The sequence below is a fragment of the Symphalangus syndactylus genome, chromosome 5 (assembly GCF_028878055.3).
Source record: "Symphalangus syndactylus isolate Jambi chromosome 5, NHGRI_mSymSyn1-v2.1_pri, whole genome shotgun sequence".
Lineage (NCBI taxonomy): Eukaryota > Metazoa > Chordata > Mammalia > Primates > Hylobatidae > Symphalangus > Symphalangus syndactylus.
Window position 1 is genome coordinate 153,393,151 of NC_072427.2, and position 17,890 is coordinate 153,411,040.

The 17,890-nt window shown below is 50.7% G+C and overlaps 1 protein-coding gene across 2 annotated transcripts in view; it reads right to left on the reverse strand.

Annotated features, from left to right (window-relative positions):
* WNT5B (Wnt family member 5B) overlaps window positions 1-16,669 on the reverse strand; it is a 125,258-nt gene extending 108,589 nt beyond the window's left edge. Inside the window, exon 1 of one of the 2 annotated variants that reach the window (XM_055281186.2) lies at window positions 16,537-16,669. In XM_055281186.2, the coding sequence (XP_055137161.2) occupies window positions 16,537-16,542 (6 nt within the window). In that variant the 5' untranslated portion in view covers window positions 16,543-16,669. Of the gene's footprint in view, window positions 1-15,908; window positions 15,930-16,536 lie in introns of those variants that run through there. The other variant, XM_055281185.2, reaches the window with a different exon arrangement.
* Between the last annotated feature and the right edge of the window lie 1,221 nt (window positions 16,670-17,890).

Consider the following 17,890-nt stretch of genomic DNA (forward strand, 5'->3'; position numbering starts at 1 on the left):
CCCAAAGTGCTGGAATTACAGGTGTGAGCCACTGTGCCCAGCCTAATTTTTTTTTTTTTTTTAATAGAGATGAGATTTCACCATGTTACCCAGGCTGATCTCAAACTCCTGGGCTCACGTGAGCCAACCACCTCAGCTTCCCAAAGTGCTGAGATTACAGGCATGAGCCACCGTGCCCAGCCCAAAAACTAGAGTTTTGAAATAACACTTTTAAAGTGCTGAAAGAAAAAAAGTTTATATCCAGCAAAAATATCTTTCGAAAACAAGGATGAAATAAAGATGTTCTCAGATAAATGAAAGTTGAGATAATTTGTTATCAGCAGATCTGCACTACGAGAAATGCTACATATGGAATACCCATCAGGCTGGAAACTTGGATCTACAGAAGAGAACAACAAGCACCTGAAATGGCAAATAAGCCGGTAAATATAAAATACTTTCCCGTCCTTTCATAATTTACTAAGAGACAACAGACTAAAGCAAAAGTAAACATTTAGCAGATTGTCAGACATATCTTTTAAAATATGACAATCAGCTAAGTGGGGGGAGGTAAATGGAATATACTAAGTTTATTACATCAGGGACGTGTGACCTGGGAAAAGGTACAACGCTGATTCTAAATAAACGCTGAAAGTTAAGGATGCATGTAGTTAGTCCTAGAACCACCACCATAAAAAAGGTGTGGTGGGGAGGGGGATGAATGGAAATCAAATAGCAACATGGCAGACAAACAAAACCATATCAAAAATTACATTAAATGATCAAAAGTTAACATCACCAGTAATGTCAACATCACACACTCCTTGATAGGATGCACTGAGAAGGATACAATATCCACTCATGTGATATTCTTGCCAGAACTGTATAACTACATTCTAATCATGAGAAAACATAAGACAAGCCCAAATTGAGGGAGGAACATCTTATAAATGTATCTTCAAAAATGTTGGCTGGGCACAGGGTAGATCACCTGAGGTCAGGAGTTCAAGGCCAGCCTGGCCAACATGGTGAAACCCTGTCTCTACTGAAAATACAAAAATTAGCTGGGTATGGTGGCACACACCTGTAGTCCCAGCTATTCGGGAGGCTGAGGCAGGAGAATTGCTTGAATCCAGGAGGTGGAGGTTGCAGTGAGCCGAGATCGCGCCACTGCACTCCTGCCTGGGCAACAGAGGGAGACTCTGTCTTGAAAAACAAACAAACAAAAAAACAGTCAAGGTAATAAAAGACAAAAGTAACACCAAGGCATTGTCACACACTGGAAGAGATTAAGAAGACATGACGACTAAATTTAATGTGAGATACTTGATTGAATTCGGGGCCAGAAAAAGACATTAGGGAAAAACTGATGAAATTGGATGAAGGTCTGTAAATTAATTAACAATACTGTAACAATGTTAATTTCCTGTTGTTGATCATTGTGCTATGGTTATGTAAAATGTTAGCATAAGAAAAAACTAAGTGAAAGGTACTCAATAATTCTCTAGGCTGGGAGCCGTGGCTCACACTTTGGGGGCCTGAGGCAGGAGGATCGCCTGAGGCCAGGAGTTTGAGACCAGTCTGGACAACATAGTGAGACGCTCTCTCTACAAAATTTTTAAAAATTAGCCAGGAGGCCGGGCGCGGTGGCTCACACCTGTAATCCCAGCACTTTGGGAGGCCGAGGCGAGTGGATCACGAGGTCAGGAGATCAAGACCATCCTGGTTAACATGGTGAAACCCCGTCTCTACTAAAAATACAAAAAATTAGCTGGGCATGGTGGCAGGTGCCTGTAGTCCCAGCTACTCAGGAGGCTGAGGCAGAAAAATGGTGTGAACCCGGGAGGCGGAGCTTGCAGTGAGCCAAGATTGTGCCACTGCACTCCAGCCTGGGTGACAGAGCGAGACTCTGTCTCAAAATAATAATAATAATAATAATAATAATAATAATAATAATAATAAATAAATAAAAATTAGCCAGGCATGGTGGCATACACCTATAGTCCCAGCTGCTCAGAAGGCTGAGAGCAGAGGATAGCCTGAGGTCTGGAGTTTTGAGGCTGCAGTGAGCCATGATTGCACCAATGCACTATGGCCTGGGTGACAGAGCAAGATCCTGTCTCAAAAAAAAAAAAAAAAAAAGAATGAACTACTGATATCTGCAACAACCTAGATAAATCCCACAGATATTATGCTGAGCAAAAGAAGCCAAACACCAAAAAGCTGAAAAAAAAACCCATAATTCTGGTATAAATTTATTCGTGTGAAATTCTAGAACAGACTAAAGTAATCTCGAATGACACAAATCAGGTCAGTGGGTGCCTGAGTTGGGGTGGTGGTGGGGTGTGGCTAGAGGGAAGGAAGACAAGGAGATTTCTGCAGAAGCAGAAATATCTTGATTGGGGTGGTGTTGCATGGGTGTGTATATGCGTCCAAATTTATTGACCTGTACATGTACAATATGCGAATTTTATTGCATGTAAGTTATACTTCAATAAAGTTGATTAAGAAGAAAAAGCCAATAGTACCTCCACCATTCAGCTGTGGCAACACAGGGTGGGGAGTGGAGAAAGAAATACAGAGAGGGCAGAGTGTGTGAAGCTAATGAATTTCACACAGTGCACGGAGCTAATGAATTTCACACTGTAAGACTTTCCCTAGCCCTCAACTGTGAAAGTAGGTTCGTGGTAACTTCTCAGAAGTCCGTATGCCATACTGAACGAGAGAGATCAGCAGGACACCATCTCCCCACAGCACATTTTTTGAGGGCAGGTCTCCTACGCTTTTTTTTTTTTTTTTTTTTTTTTTTTGAGACATACTCTTGCTCGGTCGTCCAGGCTGGAGAGCAATGGCGCGATCTCAGCTCACTGTAACCTCCACCTCCTGGGTTCAGTGATTCTCCTGCCCCAGCCTCCCGAGTAGCTGGGATTACAGGCACCCACCACCATGCCCGGCTATTTTTGTATTTTTAGTAGAGACAGGGTTTCACTATGTTGGCCAGGCTGGTCTCGAACTCCTGACCTCAGGTGATCCACCCACCTTGGCCTCTCAAAGTACTAGGATTACAAGCGTGAGCCACCACGCCCGGCCATGTCTCCTAGGCTTTTAAGCATAAAAGTAGGATGCTGCTTAAGACTTCAGCACATGGAGTGGGTAACAGTGAACTTCAAGAATCTCATTTGAAAGGAAATATTTTAAAGCTGTTTGGTAAGGGTCCGACCAGGATTCTTGATTTGGTTACTGTATAACATGCTGTATGTGTCGAAAACGCAATATTATTTAGGTCAGACTATTGTTAAATCGACATGTTTGTGTAGCTTATTAATGCCAGCATTAAGCATGAAAATAACACCACTTCATTCCTTCTTCCCAGACATAACCAAGCTTTTGATTCTGTCAGCAGAACCAGTCACTGGCAATTACACAATAGCGTGTTTTGTGGTTGTTCAGAAGCATAATTAGAGCCAACATTTTCTGGTGCTTTCTAAGTGCAAGGCTCAGCATGCATTTATAATGTAAGTGCTTTCTGTTCATTTCATTTCATCCTCACAACAGCTTTTTAAGATTTTAGCAGATGAGGAAACTGGGGTCAAGAAAGTTTGGCTGACTTCCTTCAAGGTCACCTCTGTGTGGTGGTCACACTGCCATGAGGTTTTGGGGCGAGGGTTGAGCCAGCACCTGTTGCACTGCAGAACTTTTTTTTTTTTTTTAGACGGAGTCTCACTCTGTCGCTAGGCCGGAGTGCAGTGGCACGATCTTGGCTCACTGCAACCTCTGCTTCCCAGGTTTCAGCGATTCTCCTGCCTTAGCCTCCCGAGTAGCTGGGACTACAGGCACGCGCTACCATGCCCAGCTAATTTTGTATTTTTAGTAGAGATGGGGTTTCACCATGTTAGCCAGAATGGTCTTGATCTCTTGACCTCCTGATCCGCCCGCCTCGGCCTCCCTAAGTGCTGGGATTACAGGCGTGAAACACCACACCTGGCCAGAACTTGATTTTTTTAAAACACTGTACATAAGAGATTAGACTTACTCTTCATGATAAATATATTTGTGTTAATGTTAACGATATTTTACCCCATATTTTCCAGTGCCAAGGCAGTGAAACAGGAAAGTATAAAATGAAAAAAGAAAAAAAAAAGCTTGCATTCTATTTATAGGATGTAATTTCTTTTTGATCCTTTGCGATACTATTTCATCTCACCAGACAAGCTTCTATAATTTCAACGTCTCTCTCCTAGAAATAGACAAATAAGAAGATAAGTGCCAGGTATGACTCAACACTGAGTCACCTGGGGCTGTGTTTTGTCAGTGAATTTAAACAAGTCTTTGGGTTACAGTTCCCTTCTGCATAGCAGGTAGGAACAGCCCTTTGTTGTTCTTAACGTTGGTTATAAAGCACTTCCCTACACACCATGTTGCTTGACCATTGCAATTCTATGAGATAGGAAGGGGTTACTTGTGTCTCCATTTACCAATGAGAAGAGGGAGACTGGCAGTGATAAGCACATTTGCTCAAGATTCTCAGTAATGCAAGGGCAGAAATCCTGGACTGCTGATTCCCAGGTGGCCCAAACAGCAGGCTCAAACATCAGGGTCCAGGGTCCATGGGACATCCAGTTTTTGCCTAGAATTTCCTCTCTCGATTTTAACATGGTTAATAGATGTTCAACTTGAAGGTGACAGGAAACAAATATTCGGTTTGGCAAAATACAAAAGTGCATTTCCAAGTGAACACCAAGGTAGGCACCAGGAAATGACAACAGGTCCCCTTAGTAAACAGTGATCAATTACCTTATTTCACCAAACCTAAGATGCTACTGGTTCTAGAATACACCATTATTTTGTACCACTAAGAAAGAAAAGTACTTGTCATCGAACTATCATACAATATTGATTCTGAGATGCATTCTGACCTCAGATATGTTGAAATGCATCTTAATATCGATGAAACGTGGTAATTATGGCTGGATTTCTTGAACCGGGGATGATAACCTGTTTAGAAGTCACTAGCTCATTAACTTGTCAATATGGCTGAGCAGCAGCAATGCTGAGTGGTGGGATTATCAGTGAGGAGAGAGGAGCCCAGACAAGCAGACATCCCTCCTGCCATCCAGGAACCCACCTCTTGGTCGGGAGGACTGTCCAGGAGCCTGGAGCTGCAGACCCTCAACAGCTCTTCGGTGAAAGCCGCTATCATGGAAGTGAATTCTCAGGTCTCCTCTGTCTCCTCAATTGTCAAAATAAACCAAATTATAAACCACTCAGTTCTTCTGCCCAAATTCTGACGAGGTATTTGAGAATCTAGGGGTCAATTTCTTGACACTTTTACTTTTTTTCAATGACGTGTTAAAGAGGGAGCCAACATTGACTAAGTATATGATATATGTTAGGCATTGCCCTAATTCACAAAATTATCACGTTTCATTCTCAAAAATGAGTTGGGCATTATTATCCCTGTTTAAACAGTGAAGAAACTGGAGTTCAGAAAACCTAAATGCGCAAGGCAGGCCAGTGAGGCTTGAACAGCTGAGTTAGTTTAAACCAAAGTCCACCTGAGCCTCAAGGCCATGCTCTTTCCACCGACAGGACGGACAGCACGGGCTTGCGAAGACTTGCAAAAGCTTGAAAATCACCGCCAGACTAAACCAAGGAAGGCTGATACCCCAACTACACAGTACATACCAAAACCTCTTCTGCTACAGGACACCTCGTTCAACTTGAGGACCTGTTTAATCAGCAGGGTGGCCGTTCATGGGTGAAGAGGGTAGCAGCATGGTCCACCTGGGAGCAGCAGGGGAGATGGGCTTGTGGGGGTGGGCCCAGGGACAAACGGCTAGTGAGAAAGCTGCTGCCATAATTCACGTCAGCTCCCCAACGGCCTGCCCTCAGCAGTAGCATGGAAATAGGATGTAAAACGGATAATAAATCCACAGGATTTAGGAGAAACAAAAACAAGGGAAGACTGTCAGGAAAAAACCAGAGGCATTTTGGAACAGCAGTCGCCTCCCAGGGTGACTCTGCTCCCTCCCACCTTCCCCAGGGGACATTTGGCAATGTCCAGAGACGTTTTTGGTTGTCATCCTTCGGAGTGGGGTGCTACTGGCATTGTGTGGGTAGGGGCCAGGTGTGTTCTCAGACATCCTACAATGCACGGAGCAGCCCTCTTCAACAAAGAATTATTGGGTCCAAAATATCCCTAGTGTCGGGGCTGAGAAACCTGACCCTGGAACAACCTTAGGGAAACAAAAGTGGTGGAGACATTGCCCTTACCCAGCAGCTCACGAACCAAAAAGGCAAAGAAATCGCAGGACTCCAGGTGCTCACCAGGAAACAGACCACGCACTTGTCCAGCCATCCCTGTGATCTACCACTGTGCGCACCCGATCCACGCCAGGCTCGAGAGAGGAGCTGGAGAGGAGGAGAACAGGCATGGCGCTGGCCCTCAAGGTGTCACCGCCTGTCCGGAGGAGACAGGCATGTGTGGAAACACGCAGCTGAGCCTGTAAATACATGTGTGCTTGTACACATAGGCAGAAAAAACCGAAAAGGAATGCACCAAAATCCTACCAATGATAACTCAAAATCATCATTTTCTTCATATTTTCAATGAAAATATGAATGAATTAAAAAATGAAAAAAAGCCAGTGTTTTTCAGCGAACATGTTATACTTTCATCAGTTCCAATAAAACAGGTATATCCCAGGGCCACATGTTCTCGCCAGCTGCCCCACCTCTGTGGTATGGCAAAGGAGGCCAAGATGGGGAGGGAGCAACAGAGCAGAGGAAGGACCTACGATTTTGTTTGCTTGTTTTCAGACAAGGTCTCCCTCTGTCACCCAGGCTAGAGTGCAGCAGCACAGTCATAGCTCACTGCAGCCTCAACCTCCCAGGGTCAAGTGATGCTCCCACCTCAGCCTCCCAAGTAGCTGGGACTACTGGTGTGCGCCACCACACCCAGATACTTTTTTAAATTTTTTGTAGAGACGGTGTCTTGTTATGTTGCTCAGGCTGGTCTCGAACTCCTGGCCTCAAGCCATCCCTCCCAAAGCACTGAGATTACAGGAATGAGCCACCACGCCCAGCCTGTTCCCACTGTTAACACTCTTCCCTGCCAACAGGTGAAACCGTTGTCTTTCATCCACTTAAGTCCTTCAGCAAATGTTTACTGAACACTCACTGCATGTCAGGCACTGTCCCATGTACTTAAGATACAACAGTGGACAAAATAGACAACAACCCCTGCCCTTGTGGTGTTTCTATTTTAGAAAGGGGAAAGCACACAGAGGACCAATAAGGGAAATATAAAATACCTGTATGTTCCATGGGTATAACAGAAAGAAATAAAGCAGAGAAGACGGCTAGAGAATGGTGAAAGGGTTATGATCTATATAGGAAAGTCACAAAAGCCCTTGCTAGGGTGAGGTCGCAGAGGTAAGTGGGGGCTGCCCACCAAGGGCTTGTAAGCCAGTGTGAGAACTTGGCTTTCTCCTGCATGAGATGGAAGGCTACTGGAAGGTTTTGAAGAGAAAAGTGACAAGATCTGACACGTCACACAGGATTGCTGCCCCAACTAACTCAGAAAGACCAACTAGGAGGTGCCTCCTAATGAGCCGGGATGAGCTGGGATGACCCGGGATGAGCTGAGATGGGAGGGGTAGAGGAGGTGAGAAGCCATCAGGGTGCTGAGAATGTTCTGAATTTGGATTTAGCAAGAATCACTGATGGATTCGATGTCGGACAGGAGAGAAGGGAAAACTCAAGACTGACTCCAGGGTTTACAGCACGAGCAATGAGGAGGATGAGATGGAGAAGGCTGTGGGAAGGCAGGGACGAGCTCAGAGGCATGTAATTCTGCAGAGGAGGTGCTGCTTCAGCAACACCGGTCTGGAGTTCAAGAGAGAGGAGCAGGCAAGACACAAAACCATGAGGTTCCTAAGGGTAGAGACGGTACTTACAGCCATCAGAGTGTACAGTAGTCACACGTTGCCTAATAACAGGGATACATCCTGATAAACATGTTGTTAGGCAATGTCATCACTGTGTGAATGTCACAGAGTGAACTTACACAAAGCTAGATGGTAGAGCCTACTATACACCCAAGTGAGATGCTCTAGCTGATCGCTCCTGGGCTGCAAACCTGCACAGCATGTGACTGTACTGAATACTCTAGGCAGCTGGAACACAGTGGTAAGTATTCGTGTATCTAAACAAACCTAAACATAGAAAAGGCACAGTGAAATATCTTATGTGACCACTGTGGTCCATGCAGTCCATCATGAACCGAAACATCTTTATGCAGTGTATAACTGTACATAGAGAAGACAAGAGGTCCAAAGAGATAGAGAAAATCAGGTGAGCTGCTGCCAAAGAGAAGAAGGGACACTGGAAGAGTGAGATGCTCTGGAAACCAAGTGAAGGTCGTGCAGCAAAGGGGAGGCAATGGGCCAGGAGTGGAGGCTCACACCTGCAATCCCAGAGCTTTGAGAGGCCAAGGTGGGGGGATCACTTGAAGCGGAGTTCAAGACCAGCCTGGACAACATAACGAGACCCTATCTCTACAAAAAAAAATTAAAAATTAGTCGGACATGGTCGTGTGTGCCTGTAGTCCCAGCTACTCAGGAGGCTGAGGCAGGAGGATCACCTGAGCTTAGGAACTGGAGGCTGCAGTGAGCTGTGATTGAGCCACTGCACTCCAGCCTGGGCGACAGAGAGATACTGCTAAGAAAAAGGGTGAGCAATGATGCCCCTGCCCATGAAACTGGAAACCTTTTTCCTATTAGTTATTTTCTAATCATATTTAATAAGACTTTAGTGAATACTGCTGCTGGGCAACCTGGAACCAAACAGATGAGTTAGAGATGGTGACGACAGTCTGGAATGAGGGCCTCGAATTGTTTCCTTCAGCAATGACTGAAAGCCTGTGATGTGGGGCACTGGGTATGGAGCCACGGAACCGCAATCCAGTTCCTTTCACCACTTCCCAATCTGATCGCACAGATGGGTGAAATAGATTCTACGAGTAATGGCAGCACCTGAGGACCTAACCTGAGCAAGGGGTCAGCTCTGTGCTTCCTCCAGGTTCTACTGCTTGGCCTGGGCAGCTTCCTCTGGCTTCCTGTTCTCTCTGCATTTCTACTCTATACTGAAAACCACCTTCCATGTGTAGCATCCCAAGTTGATCTTAGGCACAGGGTATGGGCGAATGGGAGACTTGGAAGCTTTTGGAATCCTGCACACTTGCTACTTGTACATAGTAGAAGTTATGAGAACAATAGCTCCTAAAGTTCAGGAGCTATATATTTTTCCTTTTTTTCTTTTTTTTTTTTTTTTTTTATTTTTAGAGACAAGGGTCTCACACTGTTGCCCGGGCTGGAGTACAGCGGCACTATCATAGCTCACTGCAGCCTCACACTCCAAGGCTCAAGTGATCCTCCCACTAGAAGAAACAGACAGGAACAGAGAGCAGCTGAGGCCCGTGGCTACTCCCAACACAGGGCCGTTTTGAGACACCGAAAGCTGAAGGGCAGGGAGGAGCCATGCCAGCACAGAGGGGAGCAGGGGCAGTCTGAGCAGAGGGAGCACAGATGCGAGGGCCCTGAAAGAGCATGGGGTGTTCATACAACTTCAAGGAGGCCCCCTATCAGGAACTGGGTGGGAGGGGGCACCGTGCAAGATGAGGTTGCAGAGGCAGGGGAGGCAGGCTGTGGAGGGCTTGGTAGACTACGGTGCCACGTCTGGGTTGTGTTTTAAGCTGCAGTGATGGTAAGGAGGGCATTCTAGGGAAGTGTGAAATCTCCCTATCGATATCAGGAATGACACACAAAACTGGCAGGAACGAGGACTAACTGTGTGCTTGCTCAGTACTTGATACCTCCATAAGAGATGCCATTCGCTTAGAGAAGCTGGGAGATTGGTTAGGTTAGAGCAGGGCTGGGAACAGTTGTTCCCGGGCCCTCACAAGTTAAATGACCTGATCCAACCCCCTAGATCAGGCACTCACCTCCATGCTGGGAAAGGGCCTTTATCAGGAAAGCAGGTGGGTCCCACTAGTCAGCCGGACGCCAGCTGCCTGGCAAGGTGCATGATCACTAATGAAGGCTCCCTGACAGCACCCAGCCTGTTGCCGGGTGTTTGGGTGTTTGGTAGGGCTGACTCAGTGAGTGCTCATAGATGAACCAGATGCCTTTAGGTGGAAACGCATGCGCAAGTTGGCCACAGGGAGTGGCCCTCCATTCCCTCTTGTATTCTAAGCCCTCTCCTCTTCCCTCACTCAGTTCAGCCACCCACCTGGCTCCTGGGGCCCCTGGGTGGGAGGTCCTCAAACTTTTCCCTTCACAGGCAAACTGCTCTGTCTCACGGGGTAGGCGGTCCTGGTTTAGGGGAAAAGGAAAAGTCTCAAGTAGGGTCTCCCCCACCTAGTATTTAAAGTTAATTTTTTTTTTGAGATGGAGTCTTGCTCTGTTGTCCAGGCTGTAGTGCGGTGGCGAAACCTTGGCTCACTGCAACCTCCGCCTCTGAGTTCAAACGATTCTCCTGCCTCAGCCTCCCGAGTAGCTGGGATTACAGGCACCCGCCACCACACCCAGATAATTTTTTTGTATTTTTAGTAGAGATGGGGTTTTGCCATATTGGCCAGGCTGGTCTCGAACTCCTGACCTCAAATGATCCTCGGCCTCCCAAAGTGCTGGGATTACAGGCTTGAGCCACCTCGCCCCACCTAAAGCTGATTTTAGATATGACTTCACAGAGGTTACCTTTTTAAGAATAACAAAATGCAACAAGTCAAGATTTTGGGTGATTTCCAAATCCAGGGAACATATCAGCATTTGCTTAGTTAAAACGACAGATGCCTCTGAGATGGCGGCAGCAGGACCCCTTCCTTTTCAGCCAGGGACTTGCCGGATTCTCAACTGCGCAGGATGACGCCAGCATTGAGCTCTCCTCTCCCATCAACCTGCCTCCCTCTTCCTTCCCTTCATGGCAGCCCACCCTGAGCATCTGCGCTCTCCCAGTCCTTCCACAAACCTCTCTTCCCATCATGTAATGATCAAAATGACTCCTATGCCTGATGGGACACAGTCAATGTCCGTGAGATGCATTTCCCTGGAGAAGGGCGAGGCATGCTGAATAAGCAGTCGGTGATGCTAGCGTCCCACATAAAGCAGCCTCCATCTTTCAAGGCAGAGCAAGTCCAGGGCAGGTGCCAAGGGATTCTAGCAGCCCTGCCAGCCAGCCCCCATCAATATCACCATAAAAGCTCTTGCGTCTAGAACCCCACAAGGCTCCAGGCATGGTCCAGATGCTTTATGTACACTAGTCCTAACCACCACACACCACATAGCAACCGTATGAGATAGGTATAAAGTTACTGTTTCCAGTACACAAGGAAGAAAACTGAGACACAGAGAAGTTAGGTAACCTGCCCTACCTCAGGTGACGCAGCTGTGCTGGGGTTTGCACCCAGAAGTCTGCCTCAAAAGCCCTCCTTGTCCCAGCATACACCCTGCCAGTGCAACTGAGAATGCCCCCTCTTCCCTCGCTCACCGGCCCCCGCTCCCAAGGGTGATATTCTAGTTCTCAATTTATATAAACAATCTCTTTAAAAGTTTAATTGCTTTGATTGCAGGTCTCATACCCCCAAACAAGATTTCTAAGGAAATTCAGTAATTCTTTACTCAAAATTTCTTAGGAGAAACTTCTCAACAAATACAGGTGAAATCTATAACCTTAGGGACGAGTCTATGACAGGCACTCAACTTTGCCCCAACCTCCCAGAGCAAGACAAGCCTCCTGTCATCTGGGGGATATTCACCAGTGAGAGAAATGTGTGTGGGGCCACTGGCCTCTTGCCCATGTCCATCCACTGGTTAAGTTCAGGAAGTGGCACCACTGCAGGCACGACGCCAGCAAGAGCCCAGGAGCTCTGGGCTGCTCTGCGGCTGTGCACCTTCGGTTCTGGGCCTGACCTCTCTAAGAGGAACCAGACTGAGAGCAGCAAACAGGACGGCCAGGAGCTGGCCTCAGAAAAGCTTTGTTACATTTTTCATAACATTTTATTTTTATGTTACAATTTTTGCTTCCCCAACAGGACTCAGAGCAAATCCAACAATTAATCATTTGCAGATAACTCTAAAGTGACCTTTGGGGGCTAAAGTGTGTAAACCAAGAACTTTTGAGTCCACTGCCTTTTCTAAGCCAAGGCCAGCTATCGTTTCCAAGGCCTCAGCAAATCCACTGTATAAATTAGACAGGAGTAACCTTTCAGGAGTTAGCATTTCTGGGGCTCTAGGAGGCTACAGAGGAGAGGAGGCTGCATATCCCTTTAAGAACGGTTGGCGTGCCTCCCACCCAGAACTCAGGCACCAGCCCCAAAGTCACCCAAAGCTGGAGACAGAGGCTTGTCATAATCTCCCAGATGCCAGCGAACCACAGAGGCCCCTGGCAGGCCCAAGCCCAAAGCCAGGAGCACAACCTGAGCCTCCAGCTTGACCACAAGCCTTGCCTCTGGGACCACAGCTGGTGAAACAGTAACTCTGTGAAAGCAGCAGGCCCAGAGCACCCCCCACCCCTCTGGTGGGGACACCCCAGGCCTGTCCACAGCAGAGGACTCCCAAACCTGACAGAGCTCAAGCTGTTCAGAGTGACAGGATGTTAGAGCTGGAAGGGGCCTCTGGGACCAACTAACCCAGTGCTCTCACTTTATAAAAAAGACAAGCAAGGATGGGCAAGGTGGCTCATGTCTATAATCCCAGCACTTTGGGAGGCTGAGGCAGGAGAATCACTTAAGCCCAGGAATTCAAGACCAGCCTGGGCAACATAGCGAAACCCGATTTATACAAAAAATTAAAAAAAAAAAATTAGCCAGGCATGGTGGTGCATGGCTCCTACAGTCCCAGCCACTGGTGAGACTGAGGTTAGAGGATCGCTTGAGCCCAGGAGGTCGAGGCTGCAGTGAGCCACTATCATTCCACTGCACTCCAGCCTGAGCAGCAGAGAAAGATGCTGAAAAAAAAAAAAGAAAGAAAGAAAGAAAAGAAGAGAAAAGATTACTGAGACCCAGAGAGAAGCTACCATGTGCCCCCACCCACTCAAACACCCTCCCCAGCAAAACCTCAAGAAAAGACAGTGAGGCAAAGAACAGGACATCCAGGTGGGTTGGCTTCTTAGGGGAGTTGGAGGTTTGGGGTGCCAAAGACCTTCTTAGAGAATGTCCCTGTCCCTTTAAGGGCTGCACTGCTGCCAGCACCCTACGTGCTTGCTCAAAGGGGATCCAAGAGCCTGGCAGCCAGGCTGGGTAATGATTACAGTCAGCACAGCCCCCTGAGGACCTTAAGTGACAGCTTGAGTCTAGGCTGCCTGAGATCTCCGTGCACAGTGTCTGGAAGGGTTAGGGGAGAGCATCTTCCCCCAGTACCGAACCAGGTTCCAAATCACCCAGGAGGAAACAGTTGGGAGGAAAGCCACATGGGTGGAGAAGCAGCGGGGAGCGAGACCAACTTTAGAAAGTCTAGAAGAGGATTCATGCAGCACAAAGAGACCACACTGCAACCACAGGGGCGAAGAAGTCAGGAAATGCTGCCGCAGCAGCCAGCCCAGTGGCAAGACCGCAAGCCAGTGGGTCAAACTGGGATGGAGGGGGCGGAGGTTTAAATTTAGCCAGGTAAACAGAGCCGGGCCGGGGTGGAGAGGGCCTGGTAGGGGCTGTGCAGTCACCTGCTCTCCAGAGTTGGGGCATTTCTCGCTGAAGGGAACAGTTCAGCCAGAACTGTACCAAACAGAAGATCTGTTTTCAGGGTTCCTCCAGCATGCTGCTTGGGGGAGCGCACAGGCTGCACCTCAGAGATGGACAGAAGGTTAGTTTTACTTTAAAGGGTGGCTTAGATTTAAAATGAGCATGTCTCTTCATCTTGATGGCAATATCAATGCACAATCCCTCTGCTGGATGTTTCTGGACTCGTAGATACGGTGAAGACGCTCAACAGAAACCCGCCAAGGCTGCCCTTAAGCCGAGCTCCCACATGCTCTCATTGCCCAGGGGGCTTTTACATCTACTGCTGTTGAGTGTCTTCAGAGACCTGATGGAGTTACCAAACAACCACTAATGACCACCACGACCAAACACTCTGAGGACTGCCCTCAGGAGTGGCGCTGGAGCAAAGGTGGGCTCTGAAGACCCGGTTAGAAGATTAAGGAGATAAATGGCAGGTGGTTTGAAAAGGAGCCAGAGAGAAAAAGCTCTCATGGACACGAGAGCTTTTGTGGACTGACTGGTTTCTATTTCAGAGAAGACAAGGTCTGTCACTTCATATAAAAACTTTCCTCCACGCTAGAGAAGCCAGGCTGCGGCAATCCAGACACCAGCAGAACCATCCTAGAATTAAAAATTAGAACAGACCAGCCTAGTCCTCTGCCTTTCTTGATCTTGAAGAAGAGCAAACAAAAAATCTTTCAGCTGCCACTAGAGTCAGAGGGTGAAATACACAAGGGAAGAAGAATCCCAGATTTTTTCTTTTCGCAGCATACGGCTCCCAGCAATTTTGGCAATATCCCTTTAACTTATGCTTTTCGGACAGAAAAAAATTCAGAAAAGGGTAGTTTCAAGTCAATAAGAAAGCCCTGGTGATATTACAATCACCAAATGAACTAAACAGGGGACCGCTTTCAGACACCTTGGAGAAACACACAGACACACACCCTCAATCACCTATTCATATTCAAATACATATGATATCAGAGCCTGGGAAAGTACGAAATCCATGGGTGGAAAAAGACCAGCCAGCTCCTCCGAGCCTGGCTCCTGCTCCCCTAGCAGGCAGATCCCACAGAGCGTCGCACGCTCTTGGCCTGACTGTCTTTAAGAAGAGAAAGAAAGGGAAGGGGAGATGTCTCTCCTGGCTGCCTTTGGGTATTGACCCATCCATTGTCGCTTTAGGTTCCTTTACTCCCTTCACCTCCTGCCCTGTTGTCCGCGCCACCTGCATCTGTTAGTAAAAAGCCCTGGTTTTAATTGTGACCCTTCCCTTGGACTGCTGGACTTGTCATCACCATGAAGACTCCAGCTCCATCACTCCTCTCACAAGGGTGCCTAAGAGGTCTCTTTCAGCACTGCCATCCTTCCAAGGAGACACACCTCCTCCTTCTTGCTATTTATAACCACAAATCTTGTGTGTCAAAGCGAGAACAGACACTATTTTGAGATGCAGGAAAACCACCCCTCAGTCTTCCACCTCTAATAGGTCGGCGTGTTTGCCAGGACCTGTGTGTGTGAGCCTAGGGAGGGGCGCGGGTGCGAGCTCCAGGTCTGGCATCCACTCGTCTGTGCCTGAGACGGGGAGTCTTGCCTTTGCATAAGTGAATTCTGCCGGTTAATCGGATGGCAGGAGAGGCTGGGTGCAGGAAAGGGTCCTCAGGCTTTCTGAGGGCGTGCCGGCTGCTGCCTGGGCTCTCTGTTGCCTTAGGGGCCAGCCACAGGAGGGGGCTCCCTAGGCTTCCCCCCGTGTGCCTGGATCAGTGCTGGTGGCTGGCTAGCAGCTGACCCTGCCCTGCTGAGCCAGAGTTTTCGGCTCCACACTGACGGCATGGGCACAGACGTCCCATCGCAGCTCCGGTGAGTGGGTACACTCCGGGGCCCCTGGAGCAGTTTGGGGGGTTGATTGCATGATCCCTAGCTTTTCTTCTCCAGGTACCAGGCTGAACCTCTGCCCAGGGGAGTAGCAACTGGAAGCTGTTGCCAACGTGGCCAGGTGGCAAAAGCAGTGAAGAAGGGCCCGGGTAAAGTGGAGAGCAACACCCAGCACACATACCCCTTCAGCTGAGTAACCAACCCAGGGCCGGAGCCACCTCAGTTTCCCTCCCTGTAAAACAGAGCCAGTCAGGCTCCTCGCAAATTGAACCGCCTCTCCCAATGATCTGCAGCGTGCAAATACCCGGGAGTTTGGCTCTGACTGGAGCGCGGGCCACATGTCCACCGAGGCTCCAGGAAAGTGAAGGAGGAGGTCACGTCCCGCCTCTCCCACGGCCCCGCGGGGAGCGCTGCAGCAACCGGAGAAACACAAAGCTGAGCGGCGATCGGGCTCTACCTGCCCGGCCCAGGCGGAAATGCAGGCACCGACTCGCTTCTGGCGGGTAAAGTGATCCAGATGTGGTCCTCGAGCGGGGCTGCTCGATGCCGGCGCAGACCTCGGCGGAAGGTCCAGGCTGGGCCCGACCAAACCCGGGAGAGCGAGCGCGAAGCTCAGAGGCCGCCCCTCCTCGGACAGCCGCGGGCAGTGCCGCCCCCCCGCCTGCGCTGCCGCCCCCGGAGCCCACCTGCCCGCGCCGAGCGCCCGGCGGTCCCCAGCTTTGTTCGCTGCCCCGGCCCGGGGCGACTCCCTTCCGCCCACCTGACCCCGCCGTCGCCGCCGCGGCCCACCCCGGCGCTCCCCGACCCGACGCCCGCGGCGCGCAGACCCACCCGGCGGAGACCCAGCGGGGCCGGGAAGGCGGAGGAGCCGCGCGAGGTTCAGCAGCCGGGGCAGCGGCGGGGCCGTCCCCGGGGGCGAGGGCCGCGCTTACCTGCATGTCCCGCCGCTTGTCAGGACCGCGGGCTCCGGGCTCCGCTCGGCCCGGCCCGGCTCTTCCTGCGTCCGGCTGCGCTGGGTCGGGGGGCGAGACGCGGCCCGCGGGGGCGCAGGAGGCGGCTGGCGGGGCCCGGGGCAGACCCTGCCCGCTCCTCTCAGCGCGCGGGCCGCTCGGGCCGCCGCATCCGACTCTTCATCCGCGGCCGGGGCGCAGGGCTGGCGGCGCGGGCGGGCGTGCTCAGCTCCCGGGGTCCCGCCGAGGCGTCTCGGGCCCCCCAGATGCCGGGGCAGCCTCCGAGGTGTCCACCGGAGCCCGGCCAGGCAGCCCCGGCTCTCGGAGTCTGCGCGCCCTCCTGCCGCCTGGAAGGCTCCGCGCCGGGGACCCCCGAACTCGGCCGGCGGGGACAGTCGGGGGTGCGGAGCTTGCGGCCGATCCGCGGGGAGGCCCTGGGCCCGAGGCGCCGGCTCGGGCGGCCACCGTCGGTCTCCCTGGGCTGCGCGCCCTGCTCCGGAGCGCGGGACCCGGGGAAGTTTCGGCCCAAGTTGGCTGCGGGGCGGGTGGCGGCCGCGGCTCGGAGTGCAGGGGCCGGCGCTGGGCGAGTGGATCCTGGGGGCGCCGCCGCCTCCGCCCCGCCTCCCGCGCCTCCTCCCCGCCCCCCGCGGCCGCGCCGGCCCCGGCTCGCTCCTGCCCACCAGCCGGGCCGCGACACCCTCCCGAGGGCTCCTCCCAGGCGCTGGGACCGTGACCTCCGCACCTGCCTCCCGCCCGGTTCCCTCGGCCCCTAAGCAGAGCAGCCCGGGGGCCTCGCCGGGGGGTGCGGACAGGGAGTCTCCGCCGCCCGGCCCCCTTCCCCCGGCCCCGCACGCCTGCTGCCTCCTTCTCCTGGAACTTGAGCCGGTCCTCCGAAGAAACCGCGGGTCTCATCCCGGCCAGCAGCCCCCTCGGGGCGCCCAAGGAGCCCGTACCCGCGCCCCGCGATCCTGGCACGAACGCCCACCTCGGGGTCTGCGGGGCCGGAGGCTCTGAGAGGGGAAGAGAGTTATGTCCGCTTTCTTGCTAGGCCTCCTTCTTTGAATCCCCCAAAGAAGTAGAGTGACCCGGGAACTACTTTGCCGGTTTGCAAACCCAGGTCATCCCCCTCGCAGTCCTGGGCCCTTCCCTACAGAGCCCAGCTCAGAAAGATCCCCAGGTTTGGGAAAAATGAGGCAGAAAGGTTTCAAGGAGCAAATGTGTTCTCTCAATGCTTTTGTCATGGATATAGGGCTAAATAATTCTCCTGATGTTTTATGGAGAAACTGAGGCACAGAAAAGTCTGACGACCAACCCATAGTCACTGAAGGGGCTAATA